Consider the following 12177-nt stretch of genomic DNA (forward strand, 5'->3'; position numbering starts at 1 on the left):
CCAGAAGAAAGATGCGTTTTTATTTGTTTGTTTTTTGTTTTTTCCCCAGGGGTGATCGTATTGACCCACCTAGAATATCGTGAGAGGGCTCATTGGAACGCAAATTAAAAGTTCTAGTGCCGTTTTTAAGTGATAAAAAAAATGGGGGGCAACTAGCCCCCTCCCACGCTCATTTTTTTCCCAAAGTCACCCGATCCAAATTTCGAGATAGCCATTTTGATCAGCATGGTCAACAATATGATAACTATGTCTTATAGGATGACTTAATCCCACGAAGTCCCCGGGGGGATGGCTGAAAGTTATGAGCTTTACTATATGTTTACATATAGTATTGGTTATTGGAAAGTATACAGACGTGTTCAGGGGTATTTTTTCTGGTAGGTTGGGAGGGGGGGGGGGCGGGGATTACATAGTAGGATCTTTCCATGAAGGAAGTTTTTATGGAGGAAGGGACATTGCTATGCAGGGCCGCCGGATTTCCCGTAATTATTAAAGAAAAAGATCAGAAATTAAATTAAATTAAAAATTAAATTTAAATTTACTAAAGTCAAAAATTTTTTTTCAACTAAAAGTAAGGAGCAACATCAAAACTTAAAACGAACAGAAAATATTACGTATATGATTGGGTTCACCCCCTAATCAATACCTCGCTCTCTAAGTCAATGATTTTTTAGTACTTTCGTAAGAGCTATTTATTCTAATTAACGGCTTTTGTGATTAAGGGGTCATTTTTAAAGAATTGGAACAAAATTCGTACTTTAGCTTAAAGAGCAAGGTATTGATTAGGGGGCGAACCCCCTAATATACGTATTAAAAATCAATGAATATAGAAGTTCGTTATGTAAGTTAATTCGTAAGTTACGTATATTTATTACTAATAAAAACGTTCGTAAATAAAATTAAACAAGTTTCGAGAAAGCCATTTACCAAGTAAATGTAAAATTAATATGCAATTTTTTTTTTAATTATTCATGTACGCTGAGCCAAAATCAAAACATGCATTACTTCAAAAACATTCAAAAATTAAATAAAAAAAACAAGTTTTTTTAACTGAAAGTAAGGAACGACGTTAAAACTTAAAACGAACAGAAATTATTCCGCATATGAAAGGGGCTGTCCCCTCCTCAACGCCTCGCTCTTTACGCTAAAGTTTGACTTTCTCACAACTCTATTTTTTAAACAACAAAAAAACTTTAGCGTAAAGAACCAGGCGTTGAGGAGGGGACAGCCCCTTTCATATACGGAATAATTTCTGTTCGTTTTAAGTTTTAACGTCGTTCCTTACGTTCAGTTAAAAAAAAATTTGTTTTTTTTTATTTATTCATGTAGGGCCACAGTGTATTTATCATTTAAATAAGCGCGACCTATTGTGCATTCAAACCTATTAAAGCTCTGACCTAAAACAAGAATTTTCAAAAATTTTAAGGTTTCAACTCTGTTGAATTCCAAAAATTATGGTCACTCTTCGTTCAATTGGATCACAGTTTATATAATTATCCAGTATGATCTTTCCCTATCTCACCCATTATAAAAACCCGGACCAAGGTGCGAGTGCTCCAGAGAACGCTTTTGCAGATAGAAACATAGGCGGCATCAGATCTTTTCACGGGCAGACAAGTCAGACTGTGATCTAATCAGAAACAAGTGGAAACCCGCTATTACGAATAATGCGCTTTGTTGGAAACAATCGGAAACAGACTAACCCGCTAATGCAGAAAGAAGTGAGAGGAGCTTTTTGTTCGCACCGAGAACGAAGACCAGAAATGATCTGCGATAAGCTTACTGGATAATTATATGAACTGTGAATTGGATAAACAAATTTTCTACTTAAGAAAACACATTTATCTTAAGCAAACTAAATTATTCAGCATTGCAATACCTTAATATCGCTTAGCAAAATGATATCCAATCTTCATAATAATTGGTCTTAAAAAGTGGACCAAAATTATGGCCATTTGATCTTGATGTTCCTGTGTTTTCTTACTTTAAGCAAAGGATTCATCTCAAGCTAAGATTCATTAAGCAGTGTAAATTTTAATACAATTTGCCAAAAAGATTTCAATTTCAGAGTTATTAACATTTTAGCCTACTGTAATTATATAATTTTACTGTAATTGGAAACATAAGAACAGAAATCGACCCCTTAAGTTTGGGGACTCCTACACTGTAGCCTAGACTTGCGTATTGGGTAGTATGTTCTTAGATAGAAAGACATCGATTTTACAAGAAAAAGACATCGAATTTATTTGAACAAAAGCAATGGTTTTAGCTAGAAAAAAAACAATAAATCTGGAAGCAAACCACACAAAAATAGAAGTTTGCACCGTTTTAAAATCGACCCTCAGCGTTCAAATTGACCTATAGCCTTAGATGTTCACAAATTTAAAACAGGCAGTAAATTTTTAGTTTCAATTCACAATAACTCAGTCAAATTGTATAACATTCAAATCTTAGACGTGTTTTTAGTATTTAATCATATTTGCAGACGGATAAGGGGAAATAAATTCCTCTTACTGGAAAAATCGTAACTTGGAATGCATTTTTTTCGTTATTTTTGAACCTCCTCTTACAAAACATTTGCTCTGATAACGCCCCTCCACAGGAAACATGTGTCCACATATGCATTCAGTGTATGTTAGTTAAAGTGGGCTGAAACAATATTGAGCTTCCAAGGCATCTCTGTATTACAATTTGGGACTATTATACTTATAATAGTAATTACATTGAAATACAAGTAATTATAATAATGTTAATTATACCTATATAAAATAATAACTATCTTAGCTATAAAATTATACTGCTAATCATTTATTATACTTTTTAAACAACATTTTTTCTTCCCTCAAATATGGCACCATAAATTGAAAACAACCAATTTCCTACTAGCATACAAATAGTCAAAATAATTATGGCTAATTAAGTCATGTGTAGACCATTCCTGAAAATGGTCTTCTTAGATTAAAATCACTTGGCAAAATTATTTTATATCCCCTCCTCCCCCCACTCCTAACAATCAGATCCATATTTGTACATTATAGCTAAAAAAAATGGCAAGAGAAAGTAAAACAAGGGGATGGAACTTTTTGCAAAATTGTTACAATCCCGAGTTTCTGACACCTTAGCTCTGCCTTCTTTGTTATACTAATTATATGAGTTAAAATTCAATTTATTTATACTATAATTGTAACATAATTACAATTCATTTAACACAACAAAAGGAAGCAGAAGTTACAATTATGAATTCTATAAAAAAATTAGAAGTTTACGGAAGAAGCTAAATAAAGAATAAAAATCCTAGTTCTAATGAAAGTTATAGATTATTCTAAAATGTAGTTCTGTCAAAATTACAAATTCAACAGCCTTTTCATTGTATCAGCAACGACACGAGCTACCCACTCATACACGACCTAAATAAATTATAATAAAATCTAGTAGGGACAAACACTCTTTGACATTGGTCCTACCTTATCACCCGCCTTAAGTTGCAATACCACTTTTTTCTCTTCATCCAGGGATGAAAGTTAGTTCTAGTCCAGTTCTAATGAAGGTTATAGATTATTCTAAAATGTAGTTCTGTCAAAATTACAAATTCAAAAGCCTTTTCATTGTATCAGCAACGACACGAGCTACCCACTCATACACGACCTAAATAAATTATAATAAAATCTAGTAGGGACAAACACTCTTTGACATTGGTCCTACCTTATCACCCGCCTTAAGTTGCAATACCACTTTTTTCTCTTCATCCAGGGATGCACCTTCAACAGCTGAGCCGGGCATAACTTTCACACCTTCTGCACTCACTTTCCTAGTAGTCCATTGGCTGAGATACTCAGGTAAAACACGAGCCATATTACCTTTTTCTGGATAAAGTTGCATAACTTCGACGCCGGTATCACGGGCTAAACAAAAATATATACAGTTTTTAAAGGCCAAATGAAAATAATTTTTTCAGTTGGCCTTTAAAAACCCCATTTTGCTCGCTTTTCTTTTTAGTAGTTTCATTTGGTCTTCAAAAACCCCATTTTTGTTCGTTTTCCTTTCTAGTCTTTTCATTTGGCCTTTAAAAACCCCATTTTTGCTCGTTTTTCTTTCTATATTTTCATTTGCCCTTTAAAACCCCCATTTTTGCTCGTTTTTCTTTCTTTATATTACGTCAGGCCAATGTGGTTTAAGAAATTATCTATGTACAGTTATTAAAAAAAACACCAGGGGCGTAATTTGCTATGGGGCAGAGGGGCAACAGCCCTCCCAGACCTTGATTTGCCCTCCCTTCCCCGCTGAAATCTAGTTTCTTCAAAAATCTTGTCAAAACTAAAATAGCCTGCATAATTCAAGCATTCACTGAAGTCGGTCAGTTTTCTTTAGTATATCTTTGCCTTTATGGTACTCTAAGGCTCATTATTCAGTTTTTACTGTCACTTTAACTTGATTTGGGAAAATTGGCTCAAGCTTCGCCCCCACCCCAGAATTTTGACGAAATTACGCCACTGGGAAACACTTCCCTCCTTACATTTTGATTTAGAAGTATCAGCTATACTAACTAACTGAAATACCTCTAACACTGTACCCAGTCTAGTAGCACAGAAGAGGCCCTCAAAGACAATAATCGTTCCTTTATTTTAAATTAATTAAAAAAAACTTTTTCCACAAAATATGTTTTTCAAAGAAAAGTAAAGAACTCCATTAAACAAAAAATGAGCAAAAACCCCTATGCCTTCCCAAGGCCAGAACAAAATGTTAATTTCTGCTCGTTTTGAGTTTGACTTGGTTATTTATTGTAATTTCTGTTCGTTTTGAGTTTCATTTATTTATCGATGCTGATTTGTGGTAGTTTCACGCTTGGTAGATTATTTGAATTTATTTTTGCTATTTTTTGGCATAATGGGGTTCTTTACTTTTCTTTGAAAAACTTATTTTGTGGAAACAGTTTTTTTAATTAATTTCTGTTCGTTTTGTATTGACATAGTTTTTTCAGGGAAAAAGACAATAACACTTTAAATCTTTTCGTTTTTTTAAGACTTTACAGTTCGGCCTGCAATTTTTATGCCGGAGAAAGATTTTCAGCAATTTTCAACAACATATACCCTTTTAAAAATCTGGACACAAATAGTAGTGTTTAATTTAGTTTCTTACCTCCTCTAGTTGACCTTAAATGGAAAATTTGATATCATTCGCAAAAAAATATGTTTACTTTCTTTGTTAGCTTGGATACACTTACGTTATTTTGATTTGGTTAAATTTCAAGAGCAGAAGTAGCCCCGAAAGTTTGAACATAATACCCTCAGTCGTTCTTGGGATACTGCTGAGATGCCTTATTGGGAAATAGCATTATCATAGTGCATTTTGAATTTAGTTCTTAAACATAATGGGCAAATGGGAGGTTGGGCGTGGGAGTGGAAGAGGGATTAGTTACCCTCCAATCACTTTCGGCCATTAAAAAGGGCATCAGCCCTTTCTATTTTCAATCGAATGAGCCTCTTTCGAAGTCCCCACGACAACTCCTTCGATACGAAGTGTCCAGGTCTAAACAACAACAACAACAAAATATATCACTAATCCCTTTCGACTATTAAAAAGGGCATTATCCTTTTGAATTTCAAATCGAATGAGCCCTTTTTTGAAGTTTCTACAACGCCTTCTATAAAAACCTTATATGCCCCCAGGGCATAACTTAAAACCCATGCCCTGAGGGCTGTGAGGGAGTATCCTCCTCAAAAACATATTTTCTATCTGGAAATCAACTACGCTGAACAAAATGGTTATCTCAAAAGTTTTATTGGATGTGTTTCGGGGAATAATGGGCGTAGGGGGGGGGGGGGCTAGTTGCCCTCCAATCACTTTCGACTATTAAAAAAGGGCACTAGCCCTTTGAATTTCCAATTGAATGAGCCTGTTTTGAAGTTTTTGCGACAACACCTTCTATAAAAACCTTATATGCCCCCAGGTCATAACTTAAAACCCTTGTCCTGAGGGCTGTGGGGGAATGTCCTCCTCAAAAACATATTTTCTATCTGGAAATCAACTACGCTGAACAAAATGGCTATCTCAAAATTTTGATTGGATGTGTTTTGGGGAATGATGGGCGGGGGGGGGGGGCTAGTTGCCCTCCAATCACTTCCGACTATTAAAAACGGCGCTAGAACTCTAAATTTCCAATCAAACGAGCCCCTTTTGAAGTTTCTACGACGACCCCTTCCATATGAAGTGCCCTGCTCTAAAGGAAAAAATAATAATTAGTACATCGCTCTTATATACCCTCAGGGCATAACTTAAAACCCTTGCCCCGAGGGTTGTGGGGGAGTGTCCTCCTCAAAAAAATATTTTCTATCTGGAAATCAACTAAGCTGAACAAAATGGCTATATAAAATTTTGATTGGATGTGTTTGGGGGAATGATGGGCGTGTGTAGGGGGGGGGGGGGGCCTAGTTTCCCACCAATCATTTTCGACTATTAAAAAGGGCACAACCCACACCAATTTCCAATCGAATGAGCCCGTTTCGAAGTTTCTACGACAACTCCTTCTATACGAAGTGCCCGGGTATGGAGAGAAAAAAAAACTCATTGTGCCCACATCGTTCTTTTCATAGGCGCTGCCTATGAAAAGCAAAAGCATTCTTGATTGACATACTAAAACTTGTAACTTTAGTGGAAATGAGACAGTCAGGTCTTAAGGGCCAGGACTTTGGGTTCAAGCTCAGGTCCACTACCCTTTAAAGTTCATATTAAAAGGGGAAAACTTTCGTTTAAGTTTTTTAATCTTAAATTTTAATGTTAGTTTCTACAACTTTAGTTTTAAAGTTTAATTTCACAACGTTTTTACAAATTTAATTTCGACGCTGGCATCATGAACTATACAAAAAGGTGTACAGCTGTTACAAAACATAAAACAGCTTTCTTTTTACACTTTAATTTATTTTATTTTAAACAATCCTAATCCGATATATATGTTATTCAGTCAGGTGACATTTGTTAACTGAAGGTATTTCCCATAATAGAATCTATTTTGATTTACTTGCTTCAAACATTTTATTCGTTTTCTCAAATCAACCATTGGGTCTTGATCAAAGCCCTACATATTGGATCACGTGATTTGGCTTTGTCATTTTATTCTGACAGAAAAACCTATACTGGTTCAAGTTTGGAAGTTTCTTCTTCTAGTACTTCATTTCTCATTAGTAAAGTGGAAGCAGTTCTAGCAGCTCTTAAAAATCATTCTAATCAATAATTTTTTTCCAGGTCATATTAAATGATTTATCTGACAGTAAGCACGTCAAGCCCTAAACAATAAAAGACAAAAAATGGTAGGTTACTGGAAGAAATTGAATAGCTTTTACGCCGGTATTACAGGCTAACCAAAGATGTGTTTTGTTGTTAGAAAAACGAAGAGCACCTTTGTTTTACACTCAAGAGGCTCAACATATCTAAATAGGAGTATATGATGTGATCATTATTGCAAAAAAGAACACCCAAAAGGGCTATGGCAACAAGCCAAACAACAGAGACAATTAGTTAATAAGCATAAATAAGTTCGCACAAAACCTAGCCTACAGTACTCTGCAATTTTCACTATGTAATACAAGCACAAAGAAATGTTCCCAACGAATCCCAGTGACCTGACAGCATCTTAATAAACCCTGAGTCACACTAGTCAGTCTTCATCAGATTTCACAAAAGTATACATGTTATCTCTTAAATCCTTCAATATTTCAAAATGAAACATTAAATACACCTCACGAATAAAGATACAAACACAACTCACAAAATTAATCACCTTTAATTCACCTGAATCTAGCATCTGCAATAAAATATGGTAGAAAATTACTTAATTAAGAATTGAAGGGATATACTTGCACAGGAAGACCAAAATACATGTGTTAATCTTCAAACATGCTCCACATTACCCTTTTCCGGGTGATGTGGCTTAAATTCTACACTGACAGCATCGCTCAAACGGAAAATTTTTGTTCATGCTAGGATGCAATTAAAAAAGCCCTCATCGTATTTATTATTATTATTATTACCATCCTTACGCATCAGATGAGGGGATTCCTCCCTTGAGATTGGTCCTGAACCTTTTTCAGGAACCCCTGCTCCTGAAAAATAGTAGGCTAAATGGATTTTTTTTTTTTTTTTTAAATTCTGATTTGATCCCATCCCCTCTTTACATGTATCAGGGTAAGCAACAACATATTTTTTAAATGTATTTGAGTATTGTCGTCATTTTTAATAGCTTCAGAACTTAAGACATTATGGAATTTACCAACGTTCAAAGCGTTAAGGATAATGAATGGTTTGTTAAGTGCAACCTTTGTCAATATAAACACGAACTTCTTCTCCTTCTTCTTCAGGAAGGTATTGGAACCACAATGAAGGTTCTACCTTTTTGGACTGGTCAGTAGAACAGCAATTGTGGCTGGTGTGAAAATGTCTAGTAAATCCTCTTCTTTAATATGTTGATCATTTCTTCAAAAATGATTGTTCCAATTTGAACGGGGTAAATGGTGACCAATAACACCCCAAATGTTTTCTTATATTATTGCACTCCGGCAATGATGTTTTTAAGTCATGAACTCTCCTAAATTGAAATGAAACAAAAGATACAGAATGTCTTCTTCAGATCAAAACTGTAACACATAGACATCAGGATAAAGATTTAAAGGAATGAATTATTACTACTAACAACTCATTACAGCACCAAGCCATCTTATAAGAAGTTCCAAATTTCCTTAAATCTTTCCATACAACATCCTCCCGCTCCACTCGGGGATGACCTGGTTTTTGTTTGGCCCAAGATGGCTGGTCAACAAGGACGATCTTTGGCAATATGTCATCCTTCATTCGCAAAACGTGTCCTAGCCATCGTAATCTTCCTCTCATTGTGGCCTAGAATACTTATCCGCTATTACTTAGCCTAATCCAAATGCTCAGTCATTTCAAGCGTTCTTTACGTAAACCATGGATAGTTCCACTCTGAATGGCTAATTCAATATTCAAAATACATGTTGGCTTAACCTACGTCGGAGAAAAAAAAAGCGTAAAAGAAACACATATATACCTCTTCTTGCTAAGGCACAGGCAAGCTCACTTCCGAGGAACCCACCTCCAACAATTGCAATAGATTTAACATCTCTTGATACCTTATCTAATTTTTTAAAGTCGTCTATGTTCCTGAATAATGTCACCTTTTCAAGGATTTCCTCACCAGCGTTAGCAAGCTGAGGAAGGTTTCTTGGCTTACCCCCAGTGGCAATTAAGCATTTATTGTATTTAATCTCAGTTCCATCCTCCAATATAGCTTTTTTATTGTCCGCATCTACTTTCACAACACGCTGCCCTCGTAATACGGCAACGCCCCCGTTTTCTCTCTTATCAAGATCAGCAACATCACAGTAAAACTCATCTTTCTCATAATATAAACTGCGTTCCCGACCATTCCATTGTTTGAATACTAAATTATCTCCAGGTTCATTAATATCTTTAAACCAAAGTTCTTTTGACAAAGGGGGTCTCATGTATGGATTGTAGGCCTCTTCTCCAATGACTAGGACTTTGGCCTTTGGGTCTTTTGATTTGATGGCTCGGAATGCAGCAAACGATGCAGTCCCTGCACCGATGAGCAAATATGGAACTTCTGCGGGTAGTTCATGAGAGACTAAGGTTACACCTAAAAAGGATAGAAATGAAATCAGGAGATTATTACTAATTACAAAGCAAGAAGAGTTTATAAGCAGCAAGTAACTTTTCAAAAAATGTTGTTTTCCTGATTTCATTGTTTCCTTTCAAGACAAACTACAAATTTTAAAACACCAATAAGCAAAATTAAACTTCAAAGACATGAGGGTTCTGTTTAAAAAGTTTAAAATTTGATTATTAGCAACCAAGCGGTATCAAGATTTTGGGATTAGTTAAATCTTCAATATGTTTAGTAAAGTTGGTAATGTTACCAGGGTCGCCACCCCTAGTGATTTATCACTATATCTAGTGATTTTTAGTATTGCCTAAACAAAAATCACTAAATTTGTACAAAAATCACTAGACTATTGTAGAAAATCACTAAATCAACCAGAAAATCCCTAAAATCTTGCGATTTTTTTGTCACCGGGTGGCAACCCTGACTGTTACCAGACTTACATATGAAAAGTACTTGCTGCAAAGAAACAAAGCAAAAGCAAAATTCCAAACTAGTTTTATCCATAAAACAAAAACATAACAATAAATTTAAAATCTACAGCACTTTTTAAGGCAAAAGTGGCAGTTTTTAGGAACATTAAGGCACACTGGCATGGCAAGTCATCATAATCTAGCTAGACTGTTGTTGATTCTTCTATACTTCCTGGAGTCTTAACTATAAATACAGGACTTGTTGATTGTTCTGAAATCTCTTCATTCATTAGTTGTGACTCTGTAAGATTAATTGACAAGTCATCAAAGGTGAAATCTAAAATTACATTATATTCATATTATAAAAAAAATATTTTATTCATATTATAAAAAAAATTATATTTTATTCATATTATAAAAAAAATTATATTTTATTCATATTATAAAAAAATTATATTTCTAAATAAATATAAAAAATACAAACATCATGTCCTTCAATCAAACTTTGAAGTTTGTTTCAACAGATAATAAAAAAAATTACTTTGAAAAGATGTTTCGATAATTATAAAAGTACCCTAGAAATCAAAATAAAAGATATTGGTAAAGTTTTTTATAACAATGAATTCTTAATTAGGTATCGAAATATTGGTGACAGCACAATGCCAAAATTTTTTTCAGTCTTTTTTGAAAATGTCACCTTGATACTTTGATTTCGACCTCGAAATACTCATTATTATAATCTGTTTTTTTATAGCATTGATAATAACAACCAGAATTTACATAACCTAATCAGGTTTGGTATTAGGCTTGTTCCTGATGCAACAGTTGACTATTAATCATTTACTGCATCAGAATTCCAGGCTAAAAAACTATAAATATAAATGTTTTACTTTTATAACTTTAATAAATCAAGTTTTGATTACTATCATGCATTTTGATTGCTATAATGCAATCAAGCATTTTGATTACTAAACATCATATATGTTTATTAAACTGACAATGCACATTAATATGTTTTTTTTGTTTTTTTTTGTTTTTTTTTTTAGTAAAGTGCAAATTATATTCTGGCCTAGGGAAGGTACAGAGGTTTTGAGCCCAACTTATGTCAATTTCTGCTCGTTTTGAGTTTGACTCGATTATTCATTGTTATTTCTGTTCATTTTGGGTTTCCCTTATATGCCCCCAGGGCGTAACTTACAACCCTTGCACTGAGGGCTCTGAGGGGGTTATCATCCTAAAAGACCTAATTTCCAGAATTTACAACTACGTTGAACAAAATGGATATCTCAAAATTTTGATTGGATGGTTTCGGAAAAATGGTGAGCGTGAGAGGGGCGTTAGTCGCTCTCCAATCCCTTTCAACTATTAAAAAGGCACTAGCCCTTTCAATTTCATATTGAATGAGCCCTTTTGAAGTTTCTACGACAACGCTGTCAATAAAAACCTTATATGCCCCCAGGACATAACTTACAATCCTTGCCCTGAGGGCTGTGGGGGGAGGGGTTGTCATCCTGAAAGACCTAATTTCCAAAAATTACAACTAGGTTGAATATAATGGCTATCAAAATTTTGATTGAATGTGTTTTGGGAAAAGGTGGGCGTGAGAGGGGGGTTAGTTGCCCTCAAATCACTTTCGACTATTAAAAAGGGCACTAGTCCTTTGAATTTCCAATTGAATGAGCCCTTTTTCAAGTTTCTACGACAAAGTTTTCAATAAAAACCTTATATGCCCCCAGAGCATAACTTATAACCCTTGCCATGAAGACTGCGGGAGGAGTGCCCTGCTCAAAGGTACAATTTTCTGAACTTTGAACTTCGTGGAACAAAATGGCTATCTCAAAATTTTTATTGGATGTGTTTGGGGAAATGGTGGGCGTGGGAGGGGTGTTAGTTGCGTTCTAATCACTTTCGACTATTAAAAAGGGCACTAGCCATTTCAATTTCCAATCGAATGGGGCCTTTTTGAAGTTTCTATGACAACGCGTTCCACAAAAATCTTATATGCCCCCAGGGCATAACTTACAACCCTTGTCCGGAGGGCTGTGGGGGGGGGTGGGTTTTCATCCTCAAAGA

At 34.9% G+C, this 12177-nt stretch overlaps 1 protein-coding gene across 1 annotated transcript in view; it reads right to left on the minus strand.

The window, feature by feature from the left end:
* The window catches only part of LOC148953298 (apoptosis-inducing factor 1, mitochondrial-like), a 71687-nt gene that overhangs the window by 40534 nt on the left and 18976 nt on the right, over window positions 1-12177 (minus strand). Inside the window, exons 4-5 of the mRNA XM_089088468.1 lie at window positions 9059-9667; window positions 3703-3902 (exon numbers count right to left, since the gene is read on the minus strand). Coding sequence (XP_088944594.1) covers window positions 3703-3902; window positions 9059-9667 — 809 coding nt within the window. The remainder of the gene's footprint in view (window positions 1-3702; window positions 3903-9058; window positions 9668-12177) is intronic.

Source organism: Artemia sp. Qi Xiang Cuo, chromosome 4 (genome assembly GCF_049724085.1).
Source record: "Artemia sp. Qi Xiang Cuo chromosome 4, ASM4972408v1, whole genome shotgun sequence".
In the NCBI taxonomy this organism is placed as follows: Eukaryota; Metazoa; Arthropoda; class Branchiopoda; order Anostraca; family Artemiidae; genus Artemia; species Artemia sp. Qi Xiang Cuo.